At 37.2% G+C, this 20,516-nt stretch overlaps 1 protein-coding gene across 3 annotated transcripts in view; it reads left to right on the forward strand.

Moving 5' to 3' along the window:
• The window catches only part of Acvr1c (activin A receptor type 1C), an 87,124-nt gene that overhangs the window by 63,450 nt on the left and 3,158 nt on the right, over window positions 1-20,516 (forward strand). For 2 of the 3 annotated variants that reach the window (XM_070022894.1, XM_070022900.1), the window contains 6 exons: window positions 4,411-4,572; window positions 10,018-10,248; window positions 12,864-13,031; window positions 14,998-15,154; window positions 16,903-17,027; window positions 20,114-20,244. In XM_070022894.1, the coding sequence (XP_069878995.1) occupies window positions 4,411-4,572; window positions 10,018-10,248; window positions 12,864-13,031; window positions 14,998-15,154; window positions 16,903-17,027; window positions 20,114-20,244 (974 nt within the window). Of the gene's footprint in view, window positions 1-4,332; window positions 4,573-10,017; window positions 10,249-12,863; window positions 13,032-14,997; window positions 15,155-16,902; window positions 17,028-20,113; window positions 20,245-20,516 lie in introns of all 3 variants that reach the window. The other variant, XM_070022883.1, reaches the window with a different exon arrangement.

Genomic DNA, 20,516 nt, shown 5'->3' on the forward strand with positions numbered 1-20,516 from the left:
AGAGTGTTCCTCAAATAATTACCAAAATAAGACATGCATTATTTGAAAATAAGGGTTTTGACAATAGAGATGAAAAGACTTGTGTGTGTGTGTGTGTGTGTGTGTGTGTGTGTGTGTGTGTGTGTGTGTGTGTGTGTGTGTGTGTGTGTGTGTGTAACAGTACTGGGGTTTGAACTCAGAGCTTTTTCACTCAAGACTAGCACTCTAGCACTCAAACCAGGCCTCCATTTCTGGCTTTTTACAGGTTCAATGGAGATAAGAATCTCATGGCCTTGTCTTCCTGGGCTGGCTTTAAATTTGGATTCTCAAAATTCAACCTCTTGATTAGCTAGTATTAAAGGAATGAGCCACCAGTGCTTGGCAAGCCTTAATCATTTTATTGCCTTGAAATTAAGGAATTATGGAACTTGCTGAAATTCTCCTTCCAGTATTTTATTAATTCTACCTCTCCTTCAATGGAAATTTTTATACCTCTTATGTCAATGTCAAAATATTCTTCAATCCAGTGTTCCTATTTCCTTAAGACATAAAATCATTATTCTTCTATGCAGATGTTAATAAGTCTGGCCACCATACTCTGCCAGAAAACCAGCAGCATAAGGTGAAGCTGTCCAGAAAGTATTTTTATTGGTGGAGTCCTTTGCCTAAAGCAAAATTAAGCAACTGGTCACAAGAGTAGCCATCCACAGATTCTGCAACAGATAAAAGTGGAATGGCCTTTCGATAACACATCTTCTGATCCAGGTCAAAGTTAGAAATCATTGTTAGAAGTGGCGCTGTGGCTCAAGTGGTAGAGCGCTTGCCTTGAGCTGAAGAACTGAGGGACAGTATCCAGACCCAGAGTTCAAGCCCCATGACCAACAAAAAACAAAACCAAAAAAAAAACAAAAGAAATCATTGTCATCTTACTTTTATCCGAGCCATGGTTGTTAGGATTTCTAGATTGATTAAACACTTTCTTGTTCTTGTTCACTGTAGGAGGTTTACATTACTCATAACCCTTGACATGATTATTGTCTACATGTGCAGTAGGAAGGCCATTTGCAGCTACTGACACTGGCAAACACTGGCGGTATCCCCCCAGTGACTCAATTCTTTCCAATGAGTTTTATAATACCCTTTGGGAAGAAGTAGTTGACTACAAGTAGAAGTAGCAGAGTAGGGCCTTGGCCAGATCATGGTCCTGCACCCACGGGGTGAATCGACTGCAGACTGAAAGTATTTAGAAACTACTGTGGTGATGCTGAGCGTGCAGATGTTCCCTTGTCAATATTCCTGAAAGCACGTGCCGGCTACACAGCATTTATGTTGTTTTTAGCTATTATAAGTAATTTGGAGATGAGTGGAGGTTTAGGGGAGATGGTGTTGCATGTTACATACATGTTTTGCTACTGTATGTACTTGTGAATTTTGAGTCCGGTGAATACCAAAGGCCAGCTGTGCTTCTTTACCTCACACATTCTCGATTGAATCTAACCCAGAGTTTACAGAGAGGAGACACTTGAAGGGCACAACTAGGGTAGCACTTTCTTCTCATCGACCCCATCCTCCATCATTCAATTAGCTCAGGAGTGAAATGTCTTGATTTAGACACCCCTTCCCTCCCCCCCACTTTGATATTTAAAGTATCCTCTTATGGAGTTACTTTCCAAGGAAAATGCATCTTACTATCTTCTGAGCTAGAAATGATCACATAATAAGAGTTCTGTGATCCAGAACATAGAATGTGAGCCAGGAAACTGGCTGCTCACGCCTGTAATCCTAGCCACCCTGGAAGCTACCTAAGGGTGGTGGGTTCCAATCTAGCCTGGGAAGGAAAGTCCATGGGATTCTTATCCCCAATCAACCACCAAAAAGCTAGAGTGGAGCAATGGCTCAAGTGGTAGGGTGCCAGGCTTACGTGGAAAAGCTAAGGGATAGCACCCAGGCTCTGAGTTTAAATTCCAGTACCAGCACAAATAAAGAGTACAGACTCTGCTAGAAAATTAGTATGCCTATCATTAGTATCTATTATTAAAATATATTCCTAGCTCCTAGCTCCTACCTACATTATTGTCTTTGCCTACTCTGATTCTCTGGTGGAGATTACACAACACTTTTTCTACATTTCTCTCCAACAGAGATTATGATAACCATTTGTTTTAAAGCATACTTTTACAAATGTTTGCTTTGGAAATTGTTCAGTGTTTAAGGAGTTCTTTCTGGATGGCACTGTTTTTTTATTTTCTAGTTGAATAATCCTTTTGCTTAGTAGTTCATATTAGTAAATTTGTTCATAAAGGCAGAAACATTTGCTTTGACAATAAATATATTTAAAAGCAGTCCCAAGGCCCATGCCCCACGCTTGTGCAGAGATGACTGTGTTACCAGGGTCGCTGATCTTTTGCTTCCTTATTAGTTGCTATAGTGGCCATTTGAGTTCAGCTTAGTAGAGCTTTACTAAAATGAAGACAATCACTACGCCTGTTAAGGCTAAGGTTTATATTGGTAGTTCTTAATAACAATATTAAAATAAAATTTATCCATTTAAATGTTTCCAATAGTAGAGTTTTATCTTTAAAACTATGTTTAAATAGGTGTTTTGTTTTAAGCTACAGTTAATTCAGGTTGATCCTAGTGCATTTTGTGAATGCCTTAGCAAAGCTTGAATTCCTTTGCAAATACTGTATAAAAGATTATTGTGAAATGATCAATAAAATTCTTTTATAACAGTAAACTTTGAAAGTGACCAAAACCATGGTTAATGATTTCCAATGTCATCACAGAACTCTTAGTACCTGTACAAGAGAATTCAAGGCCATGCTGTCCTGTGTATCAGTACAATTAGAATCCTAAAGCCTGTGGAGGGGGGGAAGGAAGTTGGATGGCACTGAATAATTACAATGAACAGTAGAAGAGCTTGGATTATGTTTCCAAAGCTTACCTAACAATTTAAGATATTTTCTTTATTTATAGTAGACTAATAACTTTTAGATTTGTGGTGAAATATCTATGAACACATTTGTGAGAATTTTATTCTTTTCTCTTTTACAATGAAATGATACTTGTGGTCAAATGATGTTTAGTTTTTTATTACATTTTTATTATCTTTAAGTAGTTGTGCAAAGGAATTATTATTCAGCAAAGCAGTTTATGAATACAATGCATCTTGATCATTGTTACTCCTTTCAACATTCTCACTATTCCCTCCCTTACCCACTCTTTCCCTCACTCTTCTTAATTTTGTAGGCTATTCATTGAGTTCTTGACTGCATTTATAAAGTAAAATGCAAGTATAGTTAATGCAATAAGCTTACTTGCCTTCTCAATGAAAACAAGTAAATAATGCTATTCATGAGGTCTGTTGTCATTGTCATTGGTTTAGACTCAAAGGTGCAGTTGTTATGTGATTATTTTCCTGATCTGGTCGTGTGTGTGTGTGTGTGTGTGTGTGTGTGTGTGTGTGTGTGTGTGTGTGTGTGTGTGTGTTTATGTATGTGTGTTGAGAGGGGCAGTTTCCACATAGTTCTGGGTGACAAAGAAGCAGCCCACACTCAGCCAGGCTTCCCTCTCTCCAGAGCCTGCATTATTTTCTTAATGTTTGGGAATGAAAGTCTCCTCAGTTCTGCTTCCATGTTCTATCAAATACATCTTACAGCTTATCAAACACAAAACCAATACCCCTGGTGGTAAGACCTGGAGTGAGAACTAAACTGATGCTAAGGCTGGTTTCAGTGAATGAACAACATGCCAGTTTCATGCACCAAAATAACATCTTCAGAAACCACAGAGAATGGCTCTCATAGATTTTTTTCATTTATTATCCTATTTGTTGTTGTTTGGTTGGTTTGGTTCTATGCTGGTCCTGCAGCTTGGACTCCAGTACCTGGGTGCTATCCTTGAGCTTCATTGTACTCGAGACTAGTACTCTACACCTTGAGCCATATCTCCACTTTTGACTTTTTGCTGATTGATTGGAGATAAGAGTTTCACTGAGTTTCCTGCCTAGCCTGAATTCACACCATGATCCTCAAAATTTAGCCTCCGGCCACTGGTGCTCAGCCTTTTTTTCAGAGCTTTATAAAGAAAAGTTTTCGATGGTAATGATTTCCCACAATTTTAATTCTGTCTGTCATAATTACTGATGTCATTGTTCTTAGCTGCAGCTGTGGTCCTGACTCTTTTCTTGTCTTGGCTTATGCCACAGTGTCTTTGGCAATGAACAGAAGTGAGTACAGTGCAGTGAAATTTTGGTGCTGGTACTTTCAGTCTCTGAGAGGTTGTGGATGGGTTAGTTTATGGTTGTGTTCTTTCTTTCTCTCTTCCTTTCTCTCTCTCTCTCTTTTACTGCAGCATCACCACGTGCTCCCAAACTTGGACCCACAGAGCTGACCATTGTTATTACTGTGCCCATTTGCCTCCTGTTCATAGCTGCCATGCTGACAATATGGGTGTGCCAAGATCGGCAGTGCACACACAGGAAGAAAAAGAGATCAAACGTGGAGGAAGCACTTTCTGAGTGCAACCTGGGAAATGCTGGAAAAACCCTGAAAGATCTGATCTATGATGTAACTGCCTCAGGATCTGGCTCTGGTATGTGCCCCAGTTCTACTTTTCTGTTAGAAAGTCCTTATTTTAAATGGTAAAATATTTTGACAACATACTATGAGTTCCATTATTTAAGATGCCTGGTGAGGCAAATGGTCAACACTGCTATAGAGTTTACCATTATAGAATTTGATGGAGAGAAAAGCCTGCCATGTTTTAACACTTTTTTTATTGCTCCTGGAAGCTGTGTGTTCAGATTTTATTTTCTTATTCCTTCAACAGTTATTTTATTCACTTCATTTTATTGATTTATTTATGATTTTTGCTTCTCTGCTGACCTCCTTACTTCTCCCACTGTGGTTAATAATAATCACTGCTAATCTCTTGTCACTGTTTTATGGGCACAAAAGAGTCAGGGTCATGGTAGTCAAGGCAATGAGTTCTAAGTAAATATACTAGTTATGCAATGTAGCACATTTGGAGTACTTTTGCTTTTGGTTATAAAGGGCTAAGAATCAGTAGACACACCTGGGCAGTATATGAGAGGTTACCAAGGACTTGACCTAGAATTCAGTCAACAATATGGTCTACAAAAGTAGAATACAGGGGTTAGGTAGGGCCACAATGCCTTTCTGAGCTGGCTCCAGAGCCTTGGTGCAGCAGCTCCAAGTTACAGGCTGTACTAAGGACCATATGCGTCTTTCTCATAGCACAAAGTATTTGAGGGGAAACCAGCAGGTTTCTCCATTAACAAATTCCCAAGGTGGTAGGGCATTCCCTGTTCTTACACATATAGACCCAGAAAACTTGCTAGCACATCGTTTTGTAGAAACATGAACTCTGCAGTATGCTTACCTTGTTACGACTATCTCCTCTTAGGTTCACATGAATTTAGTTTATATTATGTTAATTGAGATATTGAGGAGGTTAACAGGTAGTGTGTGCATGTTTCATTGCTCAATTAAATGGAACTCTTTAGAGGACTTAGGTAAGCTACTTCAGATGCCTTTGAATCTCTTCTTGCTTTCAAAAGATCATTAAGACCATTATGCAACACATTTTGAAAAACTCCTTGGTCAATGGTCTCTTCAAACATCAAGGCAGGCAAAGAAGATAAAGAGGCAGGTGATAGAGGGATGGTAACAATCATACTTAATAGGAAGTAACTTTGGATCCATCTGAATGAATGAACACAATAGTCCTCAAGAAAGCTAGAGAATTTGACTACTTTGGGGGCAAGATCACCTAAATGCCTACATCACCTTCACCCAAATTAGGTTTTATGTTCTCAAGGAAAGAAAGAAAATCTCAAAAGTAGCAAGGTTATAAACTAGAATAAGAGTTAAATCATTGGACAGAAAGCAGGCATTCTTTCTTCCAATGTAATGCTTATTGGAAGTCAGTACTCTTTCATGTAACCTTTTGAGAGTCACTGTCCTCTAATTTTTTGAAGACTGGCTGGGTTTAGGCACAAAGAACTTTGATCTGTGCCTAATTTCTTGAACATTTATATAATTTATTCATAAAGTTAAACTGATTAAATAACCATCTATTTAATTCCTACTAGATCATTTTGTCAAGTTCATCTAAAGATGTTTGTTAAGAATTCATACTTTAAATATATTCTTTTAAATATATTCAGGATGACCAAGGATCTTTCTTCCAAATGAAAGTAATACAAATATTTTTTTTAAAGTACATTGGATGTTTAGTTTACAAAAGTAGTCATGAGTTTGGCATAAGATAAAAAATTCGTGTTAAGGGTTTTTTTTTTTTTAATGTTTTTGTGTTTTTGTGTATTTAAATCTAAATCTAGATTTACTGACTCCTGGGCTCTTCATTTTTAGGTTATTCTAAGATCCCTTGTAGAAAAAAAGGAATAAGCATAACTAAGAACAATAATTTCTTTAGGTCCATTTCAATGAGTTTTAGACATCCCTCTCCACCCTCCAAAAACAACAGCAACAACAACTACACGGTTGTGTTGTTGGGGTTTTGTTTTTTGAGAGGCAGGGAGAGTGCTGGAGGGGTATGATTGATTAGAATACAGTGTAAATGTATGGAGATGCAACAATGAGCCCCCTATATAACTAACATAAACTAAACAAACATCAAACAGTTGCATAACTTTGGCAATGGTCCCTGGCTAAAAGCAGTTGAGGACCTTTCCATGTTCGATCATCAATCAGACTGTGGGTCTTTCCACAACAAAGTTTCTGCCACAAGAGCTCACTAGTGGGAAGAAGATGGGCAGTGTGCTTCCTCTGCCTTTCCTAATTGGCCAGTAACCTTGAATGAGAAACAGCCTTGTCAGATGTTGAGAAACAAAAACAGTGAAGTTTATCCTTGACCTGGTCAGGGACACATTTGAAAGATACAGTGCCTACAAGATAGGAAAATGGACTGATGTTTTATTGAACTGTCATTGAGAGTGAATTGTGTCTCAGGTGGCTCTTGAGAGACCAAGAAGTTTGATTCTTTCTTTTGTGGCATAACAATTGTGAAGGATCATGTTACCAGCCAAGCTGCAATATCTACAAAATCCCTGGGGGAAAAATTAAAATGAACTTACAGCAAAAGCAAAATCTAGTTATCCTCAAGTGCACTCTAGGTAGAACACACAAGAACTACACAGATTAATTTCGGTGGTTGCTTTGAAAGATACTGCGTCCACTTTCATCCTACTTGCCCAAATTAATTGCTCTAATAAGAATCTTACATGTTTTCTTGATCGCTGGTCTGTAGCTTGGGTTATGTGCCCAGTCCATTGCAGTTTGAAAGCATTGGCTTCTCTATTGTAATATCCATATGTCATTTATGGTGATTATTTTTTTGAGTGCGTGTGTGTGTGTGTGTGTGTGTGTGTGTGTGTGTGTGTGTGTGTGTGTGTGTGTGTGTGTGTGTGTGTGCATGTGCAAGATCTTGAGAGAAGGAAGAAATAGAACTTTGGCCAAGTAGCTATTAGTGTTAACTGTTAAGTGTATCCTCAGTTGAAAAACAGACTATGGGTTACAAAAATACTATTTACCATTGCTGTTGGAATCTGCGCACAATGCATGACTGTAGTTGTGTCCACTTACAGGTTAGAAAAGAGTTTGGACCAGTGTTTTAGATCTGGGTCTGCCTCCCAGTGGCAACACAGACCTGGGCAAGTCAAATGATTACTGTCAGACCCCAATTTTCTCATAATAAGGTTTCAAAAGAACTTTCTGACTGGGGAGCTTCGTGACTAATTGTTGAGGCTTATCCCAGCAAATTTCTAGTCTGTGCCTATTTAGCCACAGTGGGTGGTTCTCACGAAGATGAGAACATCTGAATAAACACTGGCTTGCTTTTTGAGAGTCAAGGCCAAAGCCCCCAGGAGCTTCAAAGTAGCTGCTGTCTCAGCCATCTGAAGATAATGACAATAACAAACATGAGTTCTAGAACAAATTTATCGTATGGCCTCCAACTACATGCTTTCTGATAGTAAGACTATAAGAGCAATACATTTTCAGTGTGGAAATTATAAAGATATAGAAATGAGAAAGAATATTCTAATTCACCCAACTTCCACCAAATGGTAATGATCATCATAGCACGTAGCATAGTCTTTCTCTTCTTCAGTCTTTCTCCAACAAATTGTGAAGAGGTACATGCAGTTATTTGTATGAATAAATAAGTTATATTATGTTTTCAATTGGCACTGTAGTAAATGTAGCTTCCCATGCCATTAAGAGTGCCACTGTAAAAGTGGCTAAGAATAACATATTAAAAGGATTATAATTTGCCCAGGCCCAGATTTCAAGCCCCTCGTCTGACCAAAAAAAAAAAAAAAAAAAAGGATTATAATTATTGGGTAATATGTCAGATACTGTGCTATGTTCTCCATGCTTATTATTTTAATATTATATTATTATGTATTATATAATATTAATATATTAATTCTTATATTGTCCCATGACACAGTCCCTATATTTTCTCTTTTCAGAGAAGGAAGCTAAAGCTTCTTTTAATTGTCGAGTGGTTAAATAATTTGTAATTGGTTACCAAGGAGTGTAGCTGAGATTTGAATCCATGTCTTTCTTATCTGTGTTATGGTATCTATACCATATTTCACAATGTTTCTGTTCTATTGTAGGATTCCTTACTGTTTCCTATAAATAATTATGTAACCAACATTGGAGATAAGTTTTCTGCATTTTATTTATTTATATTTTTGGCAGTACTGGAGTTTGAACTCAGTCTTTGGGCCTGCTAGGTAAATGCTTTATCACTTGAGTCACACCTCTAGCCCTCTTTTCCTTTAGGATATATATATATATATTTTTCTTCAGATAGGATTTTGAGCTTTGTGTCCCAAAAGGTCTTGAACTATGATCCTCTTACCTATGCCTCCTGCATAGTTGGAATAACAAATGTGATCCACCACACTTTGCTAATTTGTTGAGGTAAAAATATTGTTAACTTTTTGCCTGACTGGCCTTGAACCATAATCCCCCCAGTCTCTGCTTCTGGGAAGCTGGATACAGGAAATGAGCCAATACACCCAACCTTTGCATTTTAAATGAAAATTATTTAAATTAGAATCTTTAAATTCTAGTATGATATCACTGATTTAACGAATATGCATACCCTCAGAATAAGTTTTCTTGAATTATTTTTCTTTTTGTCGGTCGTGGGAGTGAACTCTGGGCTTGGGTGCTGTCCCTGTGCTCTTCAGCTCAAGGCGAGAACTCTACCTCTTGAGCCCCACTTCCAGTTTTCTGGTAATTTATTGGAGATAAATGTCTCATGGACTTTTCTGCCCGGGCTGGCTTTGAACCTCGATCCTCAGATCTCAGCCTCCTGAGTAGCTAGGATTATAGGCATGAGCCACCGGTGCCCGGCTTTTTCTTGAATTTTTAAATTCTGTAGAAAATATATTTTCAGTTTAGGCAATATTACGTCATTGGATTATTGTCATTGAATTCAATTCTCTCTTTGTCTCTCTCCTTTTTCTTTTTTGAACTATATCCACAATTGATGAACTCAGGGCCTCAGGCACTCTACTACTAAGCCATATCAGCCACCCAAATTTGATTCATTACTTTCAAGTTTTAATCTTGTTTTTGAAAAATTCACCAGTCTTTTGCTTTCCTAATTTTACTAGGAATCACACATTTGAGTTTAATGTGAACAAAATACTCTTTTTCACTTTGTGTCTTTAGTCACCGACCTGGCTTTGATGGCCAATTCAGGATGATCTGGAACAATGCTTGGAGCTCAGATATTTCTAAGAGAAGGCTATGTTAAAAAATTTATTTACAAATAGAAGAGAAATTTATATTCAGATTAGAGTATGCTTTTGAGCATGACTTGACATTAAAGTTTGTTATTGTGGTGCCTATTTCTTCATAATTGGTAATATTAAAGTGTTTGTTTGCTGTACAATAGAGAAGAGGTTAGCCGGCAGAGCAGATATTTTCTGAGAGTTGCTTTCAAAGACAACCCCAACTTTTCTCTGGTCAGGTCTGCCCCTCTTGGTTCAAAGAACAATTGCGAGGACGATTGTACTTCAGGAAATAGTAGGAAAAGGCAGATTTGGCGAGGTGTGGCATGGTAAGTGGTGTGGTGAAGATGTGGCTGTGAAGATATTCTCCTCCAGAGATGAGAGATCTTGGTTTCGTGAGGCAGAAATCTACCAGACGGTGATGCTGCGACATGAAAACATCCTTGGTTTCATCGCTGCTGACAACAAAGGTATTGTCAACTAAAAATATCATATGCATTCTCAAATGAGGCTAAATCTGTTTGTTTGGTTTTGGTTTTGTTTTGTTTTGGTGCTGGGGCTTGAATGTAGGGCCTGGCACTCTCCCATACCTTTTTGCTTAAAGTTAGTGCTCTACCACTTGAGACACATTTCCATATTTTTTTTGATGGTTAAGTGGACATAAAGAGTTTCATGAACTTTGTTGCTCTTGCTGTCTTCAAACTATGAACCTCAGAACTCAGGCTCCTGAGAACCAAGGGACTAGAGGCATGAGCCACTGATCCCTGGCTAATCTGTTTGTTTTTAATCAAAACTACATAAAAGTCTAATTTCTTTATTGGGCAAAGAAAATTCTTTCTTCTTCTCCTCAAATAAAGTCACATAAACATAGAATAAAGCCAGGTAAGTGACTGATAGAAAATCATAATAATGCAATGGCCAGGGTGGAAGTTTAAAAAAATATTTGATGGCTCAGGTGGAACATGAACCAACCAATCAAAACAGAAGTCTCAGCAGTAACCCCATCCCATAGGTTCCCATTTTTCAGTAGCTGGTGGGTAATGGAAAGATCTGAGGCATCTTGAAAGGCACGAGCAATGGGATGTCAGTGGAGTATTGAATAGAAGCTGTTTACCAACCAGAATGCAAACATTTCTGCATTTTACTAAGAAATACAAAACTGAAGCTAACCTTTATCAAGAATCTATTTTTCATCTGTATAACAGGCTTCTTCAGGACTCAAGTTTTCAACAAATGTTATCTTTAGATTCTGTTAGAATGATGGCAGGCAAGACAATTTCAGTGAAAGCTTCTACTAGTGCTGCTTTGAATATAATATATATTTAAAAATTTAACATTAAGAAAATCTAAACTAATTTTTAGCTAACTTGAGGGAAATGGAGCATCAGCTCTCTAGTATTTTCTAATATTTCTAAAATATTTCATAGATACCTGAGTAATCATTGGCTGCATATGAACCTGTGGATTACTTTTTTTTCAATAAAGATTTTACTTGCTAAAGTATTCAAGGAAGAGTAATTAGTGGACCCACAGTTACACCCTTATTAAAAACAATAAAGGCTACAGTGAATAATCTCTGGGTGTTAGGCATCTAATAGTGCCTGCATAAATTAGAAACGTATGGTTATTTTGATCAAATATAAATTTGTTCATAAAAGTACTCATAATGAAGAGGGGGTTAGCATTTATCATATATTTTGGCCATGATAGTGTTTTCTGATGATTTTCTAATCTCTGACTATCTAGGAGGAAATATAGTAAAGCCAAGATGAACTTAAAGAGTAAGTTTTGTCCCAAATTCTTAACAGCCTGTACTTTAAAACTACATCCAGACTTGAAGAAAGAGACATTTCTTGTTTGGCTACCAGGCAATTTCCCCCTCCTAATCTTGTCCTGTCCTACCTGATGGTTAGGCATATAATTAGCAATGCAATCAACTCCAACTTTGCTATGACTGTGATAAGTTGACTCATTTGGATGGACTAATGTAATCATGGTGTTTGTTGGATTATAAAACAACATGTGAAGCAAATCATCTGATCATCATCAGTTTTCTCTAATTTAATTGGTCTAGCTCTGTCATATCCTTACCTGTCAACCTGTTTGTCTAATATTCTTTAACCTTCCTGAATTCCCTTATCTTTTGCAACATTTATAGTTTTACTTGTTAGTCAACTGTCTGACAAAGATTGGGGGGGGGTGTTAAAAATAGCCACTACCTGACAATAAAGGAGAGAATGTAAGGTTGAGCTTTTCATTTGATCAGTTTCTTAGTGATCTTATCATTATGTTGATATTTGTGTTCCTAGGAAATCTTATGGCTAACTGGGCTTGGAAGATAAATACTTTGATAACAAAGAGCTCCTCTAACACAGCATCTGACAAGAGAGATTCTTAGCAAATGTTTATTATAGATTATGTTCACTGAATATCAGAACTGGTCAGAGTATTTTATGTATTTTATTTAGAAAACTAATGTTGGTCCTGGGTGCTCTAATACTTAGTGAAGTGTTAGACTAATTTCTCTTTTAAAAGTCATTAAATAAACATGAGTGGATTTACTGAGTTAATGAAGTAAGTTACCTTGAAAATGTCTATCATTTTGTTTGGCTCTTTATATAAGGGTTTATATAAGGGTTTCTTATTTTGAATGGAACATAAATATGGCCATTCATTGTTTGAATGTTAGCAAGTCTGTGATAGTAAAAATACCTTTGAAATTTTGTTGTATTTATCATTTCCATTGACATATTCTTTCTTAAAAGCTGAAGTAATTTACAACACAGTGCTGAAAGCCTGTCAGTTATACCACCTACCATTGATTACTATTGCTAGCAGGTACAGATTAGAGGGAATAAGAAATAGATGGTTCAGTTATTAGAATTATTGTTTTCAAATTTCTGATTTTGATGGAGGGTTCTCATATCCCAACAACAATGATTCATTGATAATTTTGTACATTACTCCCTACTAAATGAATTAACATGCCTCTGTTATCAAGACTTTTAAATACTAACATTTGTTAACAAGTTTTGAATTCTTTCTTAACATATATTAACAGTCACACATCATGTTTTCCTGTTAGATAATGGAACGTGGACTCAACTCTGGCTTGTATCTGAGTATCATGAACAAGGCTCCCTGTATGACTACTTGAACAGAAACATAGTGACTGAAGCTGGAATGGTCAGACTTGCACTTTCAATAGCTAGTGGTCTGGCTCACCTCCATATGGAGATTGTAGGGACACAAGGTATGTAGTTCCTTTCCAACCTCTTCTGCTCAAATAAGAGAATGAATATTAAGTTGTCTTAGTAGTCAAGTTGTTTTAGTACTTAATTGTACTTTAGTTCCTTAAGACAATATCAAATATAAAGGAACACAGGATAATTTATGACCATAAGGTACTTAATGAAAGTGATATAGCCACCATTCACATATTTTACATCATTTTCTATATAAGCCACAATATAATTTTATTCTCAGTAGCTTTGTCTGTGTCATCTAACCATATGCCTGCAGATCTTGTACTGGTAGCAAAAGCTCTATATTCAAGAATAAAAAGAATTTAAATTTCATCTCTTATGGGGCTGGGAAGATGGCTCAGTGGTAGAGTGCTTGCTTTGCATGAGGCCCTGGGTTTGATTCCTCAGCACCACATAAACAGAAAAAGCCAGAAGTGGCACTGTTGCTCAAGTGGTAGAGCACTAGCTTTGAGCTGAAGAGCTGAGGGACAGCACCCAGGCCCAGAATGCAAGCCCCACAACCGACCAAAAACATTTTTTTAATCTCTTATAATTAAAAGGTCAGAAAAGATGTAATCATAATAGAGTATTTGAATATCATCTAGTTAAAGGCCAAATAATATTGTTTCCTCAATTCATTGACTTAAAAGAAAGATCAACAGATGAATGGTTCTCAAGTTTGGGCTCATGAAAATTTACATGCTTACAAATTATTACAAACTCTGAAAAAGCTTTTGAGTATGTAGGCTACATTAATACTTGCCATAATAGAATTAAAATTGGGAAAGTAAACAATATTACTGTCAAAGAAATAGCAATTAACTAAATGTTAATGTAAAGAACAGTTTTTAAACATTCCATCATGTTTTGTGATACAGAAAACCTATGTGGTGAAAATAATATTTTTATTTTCTGCACATCTGTTTAATGTCTAACTTATGGACTAGATTATCATATCTGTTTTTAATTAAATCTTTGTGTTTTAGTTGAAATGAAGAAAAGACAGGATCTCACAAATAATATAGTTAGAAAATATTCTCAAGAATGTCCATAGAGCCTTAGTTCACATTTGGGAACCGCTGATCTAGGGTAGTAAAACCTTGAATTTAGTTAGAATATATTTGCTATGACCTGTGTGGGGGTGGGTGGGAGGGGGGGGCACATGTGTGCACATGCAGATGCTGGCCCTGAATTTAACTCAGGAGCAGGCACTCTCCCTGAGATTTTTTTCCCTCAAGGCTAGCACTCTACTACTTGAGCTGTGCATCCACTTTCAGCCTTTTTGGTGCTTAATTGGAAATAAGAGTTTCATAGACTTTCCTGCCTGAGCTGGCTTCAAACCATGATCCTCAGATCTCAGCCCTCTGAGTAGCTAGTATTACAGGTGGAAGCCACTGGCACCCAGCTTTTGCTGTGATCTTATGAACACATAGTAATGCTAATTCTTTCTGCATTTCCTCAAAAATGTATTGGTGCCTACCAAATGTCATGCAGTGTTTTAAACATTGGAGGCACAATGACAAGACATAATTCAGTGTAGAAAAACAGATGTATAGACATGCTTCAGAATAAGTAACACAATCTAGATAGTAATGAGAGCTCTTAAGAAAGCAAATGGGAGGGTAAATCTAGTGGTGTCCAACTGTAATCTCAGCGACTCAAGAAGAAGAAATAAGAAGATCATAGTCTGATGTTAGCCTAGACAAAGTTAGGGAGACCTAATCTCAAAGACACACTAAAAGCTGAAATGTAACGCCCTGAGTTAAATCCCTAGAACCACCACGTTAAAATCAAATCAATCAATCAATCACCAATAAATGGGGTGTCCTGACGAAGGGCTTGAAGTGGAGGCTAGTATGTAAGGGAAGGACTGTTTGAGAACGTGATAGTTGAGCTAAGTATTTAAAATGATTTCTATTAGAACCATTGTCTTCAGTAAGAAAGTGGTAAATATGTTTTCCTTATACTTTGTAGGGAAACCTGCCATTGCTCATCGAGATATAAAGTCAAAAAATATCTTAGTGAAAAAGTGTGAAACATGTGCCATAGCCGACCTCGGGTTGGCTGTAAAGCACGATTCAGTACTGAACACGATCGACATACCTCAGAACCCAAGAGTGGGAACCAAGAGGTAAGCTGGCTCACTGTGGGAAAAGGAATGCCCATGGTGTATAGAGGGCTCAGGTCTCAAATGGAGACATACTTGACCCAAGAAAACAGCAGGTTTTACTGAGTCACTGAGAAGTCAGTGGATCCAATAAGTTTAAAGTGGGAGAGATGACATTTTAAGACCATATGGATAAGTCAGTTGGATGCAGAGTCCAGTGCTGGGAACTGGGAAGAGGGAATATATGTTATTTTTAGAGTGTCACTTTCTCTAGGTGCATTTTCCTACCAATAAGAAAAATCCTTCAGCAATGTATAGCTTCTCCAAAGCCTTTATCCATCATAGGTAAACTGAATATGAGGTGTGGCTCTGCGTGGTCACATTCTAAACAACAGGTGTAGCATTGGTATATTGAGAGGTTAGGGACCCTCTATAATAAATATATTTGTGTGCTATTATGTCTCCTTCATATTTAAATACATGACCTAGCAATTTATGCATTATCTATTATTATTATCTATTATTTATGCATTAAACTTCCTGAGGTGGTATGTAGTAAGATAATGTGGGTTTGGACACAGTTGCCATCTACAGGAACCAAATGTACAAAACATAAGGACAAGCATTATATAAATGGCATATACAGCACACAAGACAGGACAGGCTCATGGTCATGGTATTTTTGGTATGTTTCTCCTTCTGGACAGCAGGTGGCCACCCAGCCAATCCACTTCCATTTCCTCTACTTAAATTTCAGTCTCCAGGCTGCTTTGACATATTTCCAGAGATCTTGACCTTGAGCTCAAAACATTTACCTCCAGTTGTTAAAAGCCATGGAGAGAAGCTAGTATAGCTGGCTTCTAAGGTGTATTTGGAATCTCAGGACAGTGCCTTTGAGTTCTTTGCTAAGGTTTCCTAGGAGACATTAATTAAATAATTAATTAACCAGAAGGGTAGCAGTTACGTAAGTCAGGCAAAGAGTACATTTCCTTTTGGTCAGTGTCACCCTTTCCCTTGCTCTATTCCAGGTTCCCCCCTCCCATCCCACCCATAAGTTGTATACTTCATTTTCAATATGGTGTCCTGTGAGTGTCATTGCTGAATTTGTTTGTCCTTTGTCCCTCCATTTCTGTGCTTTCCATTATATTCCCAAAGACATGTAGATCAACAAACAAAAAAGAAAAAAACCAGCCTTAACTTTTCCATGTGACTGACCCCACATTAGGATTGCTTTCCTTCCCTCCCTCCTTCTTTCTTTCTCTTCTTTCCTTCCTGCCTCCCTCCCCTTCCTTCCTTCCTTCCTTCCTTCCTTCCTTCTTTCCTTCCTTCCTTCCTTCCTTCCTTCCTTCCTTCCTTCCTTCCTTCCTTCCTTCCTTCCTTCCTTGCTCTCTCTTATTTTCATTCCCTCTTTCTCTCTTTCATTTTCTTTGTTTGTTTGTTTTGTTTTTGATACCACTCTCAAGGCTAGAACTCTGGATCTGGACACTGTCTCTGAGCCTCTTTTCTCAAGGCTAGTGCTTTACCATTTGAGCTATAGCTCCACTTCAGCTGCTTTGGTAGGTTAGTGGAGATAAGAATCTTACAAACTTTTCTGCTCTGGCTGGTTTCAAACCATGATCCTCAGATCTCATTTTCCTTAGATCTCATTTTCCTAGGACTGTAGATGTGAGCCATCTTAATTTATACTTTGTACCCAGGTTTATTAAGATTTTATTTTATTGGACTGCTGAAAAGTCATACACAGAATCTGTCATGTGTGTGTGTTTTTGAAGGTACATGGCTCCAGAAATGCTGGATGATACAATGAACTTGAATATTTTCGAGTCCTTCAAAAGAGCTGACATCTATTCTGTTGGTCTAGTTTACTGGGAAATAGCCCGAAGGTGTTCAGTTGGAGGTAAGATTTTGAAAATAATCCTTTTTGTCTGCTTTACCTTTCCTTGATACTCTGAATACAAATGTGACTATCTTTTTTTCCCCTAAGTACTATATCAAATCATTTTAAAACATTTAAGAGATTGCCTTTTGGTGCTATCTTTTCAGGGATAAAAGTGGATCATGCTGCTTTATATACTGGAGATTTTGTATTTTGAGTTCTGCTGAGATGGAGATGACAGTTGTCCTGGAAATTCTGATTCCTGTAATGCTGTTTTGTGAACCACTTGAAAATTATCTTAAGTCTGTGTATAGTTATTTGTAGCTTATATGTTAAAGAAGTTTCATGACTTCTCAAGACTGTAGGACTTAAGCTAGATTTTTGTTTCTTAGCCTTTGCTTGTTCATTATTTCTCCCTTTCATGTGCTGAATGTGAGGTGAGTCTGGGGGAGTAAAGCAGAGATTATGTGAGCAAAGACAAACTTGGTGCCTCTTAATAACAGAAAGAAGAAATTGAGTGTACAAAAGCCAACACACACACAGTCTGATGAAATTGGGGAAACGATTGATAAAAGTTAAATGTTGATAGAATATGATTTATAGAAGTTATACTTTTTTATTTTTAAGAGACTGGAGGAGTTGCAACTCAAGCACTTTCACTAGCAAGACAAGTGCTCTGCCTCTTGAGCCAGCCTCTAGCCCTTTTTGCTTTCTTTTTTTTTAAGACTGTCTTTGATTTTTGCATCATCCCACTGGAGACTAAGATTCTACCTCTGTCTTCCACATAGCTAGGATCACACATGTGATGCTGTTTATTAATGGAGATACAAGATCTCAGAGGCAGATCTCAAATCATGATCCTTCCTATTTCTGCCTCCATGTATAGTTTTTATTTTAGATGAGATCTTCTTAGAATGAAGCTTTAATTTAGCAACTCCTTGAATGTCAGATTTCAGGCAAGTCTCACTTTCTTTATCTTGAAGATGAAGATGATGAAGCTGGCTCCTTGGGTTTCAGTGACTTAAGGAATTTTTATGAAGCTTATATTACTACTGAGTAAACATTCAATGAAAATGTCACTGTCCTTTTTGCAATGTGTATTGATACCACTTTGTGTTTCATCAATCTTGCAGATTTCACTAACGTCTTATAAGATTAAAATACACTACAAAAACACGTCTTCTCTTTTTATTCATAAATGAATTGTAAAAATTCAAGAACATAACAGTCTTCATAGAAAGAAACCAATTGGAGTTTTGAGGAATAGGAGGTCTGAAATCTCTCATCTGGATTTAGGTTCCAGATCTGCCAGTTACTAGCTGCATATTCCTGAACACATTCACAATACTCTGCCTCAGTCTCCTCATCTGTAAAGTAGGGTGATGTGGTACCTTCATTGGCCAATGATTTGAGGGATAATTAGTTTAAAAAAATGAATGTGGCACATCATTCATTACTAACACATTCATCACTTTTATTTTATTTCATTTGTCAGTGTGGGGTTTGAACTTAGGGCCTGGGCGCTGTTCCTGAACCTCTTTGTTCTCAAGACTAACACTTTACCATTTGAGCCACAGTGTCACTTCTGGTTTTTGAGTGTTTAATTGGAGATAAGAGTCTCATGGGTACTTTTCTGCCCCGGATGGCTTTGAACCACGATCTTCCAATCCTAGCTTCCTGAGTAGCTAGGATTACAGGTGTGAGTTACTGGCTCCTGGCTTATTTTATTTTTGAAAATTATCTTTAAGTAGTTGTACAAAGGCAGTGCCATACAGCAAAGCAGTTTATGAATACAATGCATCTTGATCAGTGTTGCTCCCTTCAATATTCTCACTCATCCTTCAGCCCACACCTACCCTAGCTTTTCTTAACTTTTTGTAAAAGTTACACATTGACATTTGTCTAAATTTTCTTTTTGTTTTTTCTCTCTACATATTTTAACATGAGGACATAGTTAATGAGAACAATTTTATATGGAATTTCTTGGAATTCAAGTTCTATTCTATTCACTAAAGCCTCTTTTGTCTTTGGATTGGAGATTTTATAAACATTAACCCTTACATTTTCAACTGTTTACATGTCCAGAATATTCGAAAATGTCAACAAGAGAAAGCGAATGTTTACAAGGTTGCCTAACAACTTCCAGAAAGAAGCTATTGTTTTTTGCAATTTTATTTGCTGGAGTTATATACTTCATTCACAGATGAATGTAGCTAAGCTGGAGAAAGTAGGTACTCTTAGTCACACAATGATTTATATAAATAAAAATTCACAAAAGTTTCACTGGAGATAATCTTTAGTTTTGGTTTTCTAATGGTACTGGGGTTTGAGCTCACAGCCTCACACGTGCTAGACAGGTAATGCTTGAGCCAACCTCCAGCCCTTAAGTTTATTGGAGATAAGAGTCTTATGGACTTTCCTGCTTGGACTGGCTTTGAACTGAGATTCTCAGATCTTAGCCTGCTAAGTAGCTAGTAGTAAAGAAATGAGCTGTTCTAGTTTTTGTTTTGTTTTGCTTTATTGAAAGAGTCTCACCTTTGGCACAGGCCTGCTCTGCTTCCATACAACTGGGGTAATAGGCATAAATCTCCAGATTTTTCTTGAAAAAGTATCTTCAGAATTTTTTTGTTCAAGCTGGTATGGACCCTCAACACTCTCAATGTTAGTCTCCTACATAGCTGGGACGGTAAGTACAAACTACCACACCCAGCTGTGGGCTAAAAAGGAGTCTTACAAATTTTTTGGCCCAAGTTGGCCTCAAATCACAAACCCAACCTCCCAAGGAGCTAGAATTACACATAGGAGCCACCAAAAGCTTGGATAAAAAAACACTAATATAATTATAAAAATTATACATTGTATTATATATAATAAATATATGTTCTCATATTTCAATTATATAAAGTTTTATAACTTTACAAAATAACTTCAATGAGTGCTTTTAAATGGAATCCTTGGTTTTATAGTGATACATTATTTTAATGAACTTGGGCTTTCCAGTTTTCTAGGGTAGCACTTGTGCCTAGAAGACCAAATCTGTATTAGTTTGAAGTAGGCATCCTTATTGGTTATTTTGCAGGAAAACTGATTCTACAAATCTCTTGTAGGAATTATTGAGGAATATCAGTTGCCTTATTATGACATGGTGCCTTCAGACCCCTCGATTGAGGAAATGAGGAAGGTTGTTTGTGACCAGAAGTTGCGACCCAGTATCCCAAACCAGTGGCAAAGCTGTGAAGTAAGGTTTTTATGTTATTGTGTCATTCAGAACAAAATGCTGGAAATCAAATACAAGATATGTTCTTAAGAATTTTTTTTCTAATATATCCCCCCACCCTTATTATATTATTTTAGGTGAATATCATTGTTGTATATTTATTATAATTCTCTTCTATCTCTTTTTTTTTGTGCTGGTTCTGGAGATTGAACTCAGGGTCTTGGCACTGTCCATGAGCATTATTTTTGCACAAGGCCACTTGAGCCACAACTACACTTCTGATGTTTTGGTGC

This window comes from Dipodomys merriami, unplaced genomic scaffold (assembly GCF_024711535.1).
Source record: "Dipodomys merriami isolate MVZ:Mamm:240054 unplaced genomic scaffold, mDipMer1.0.p SCAF_1, whole genome shotgun sequence".
Taxonomy (NCBI): Eukaryota; Metazoa; Chordata; class Mammalia; order Rodentia; family Heteromyidae; genus Dipodomys; species Dipodomys merriami.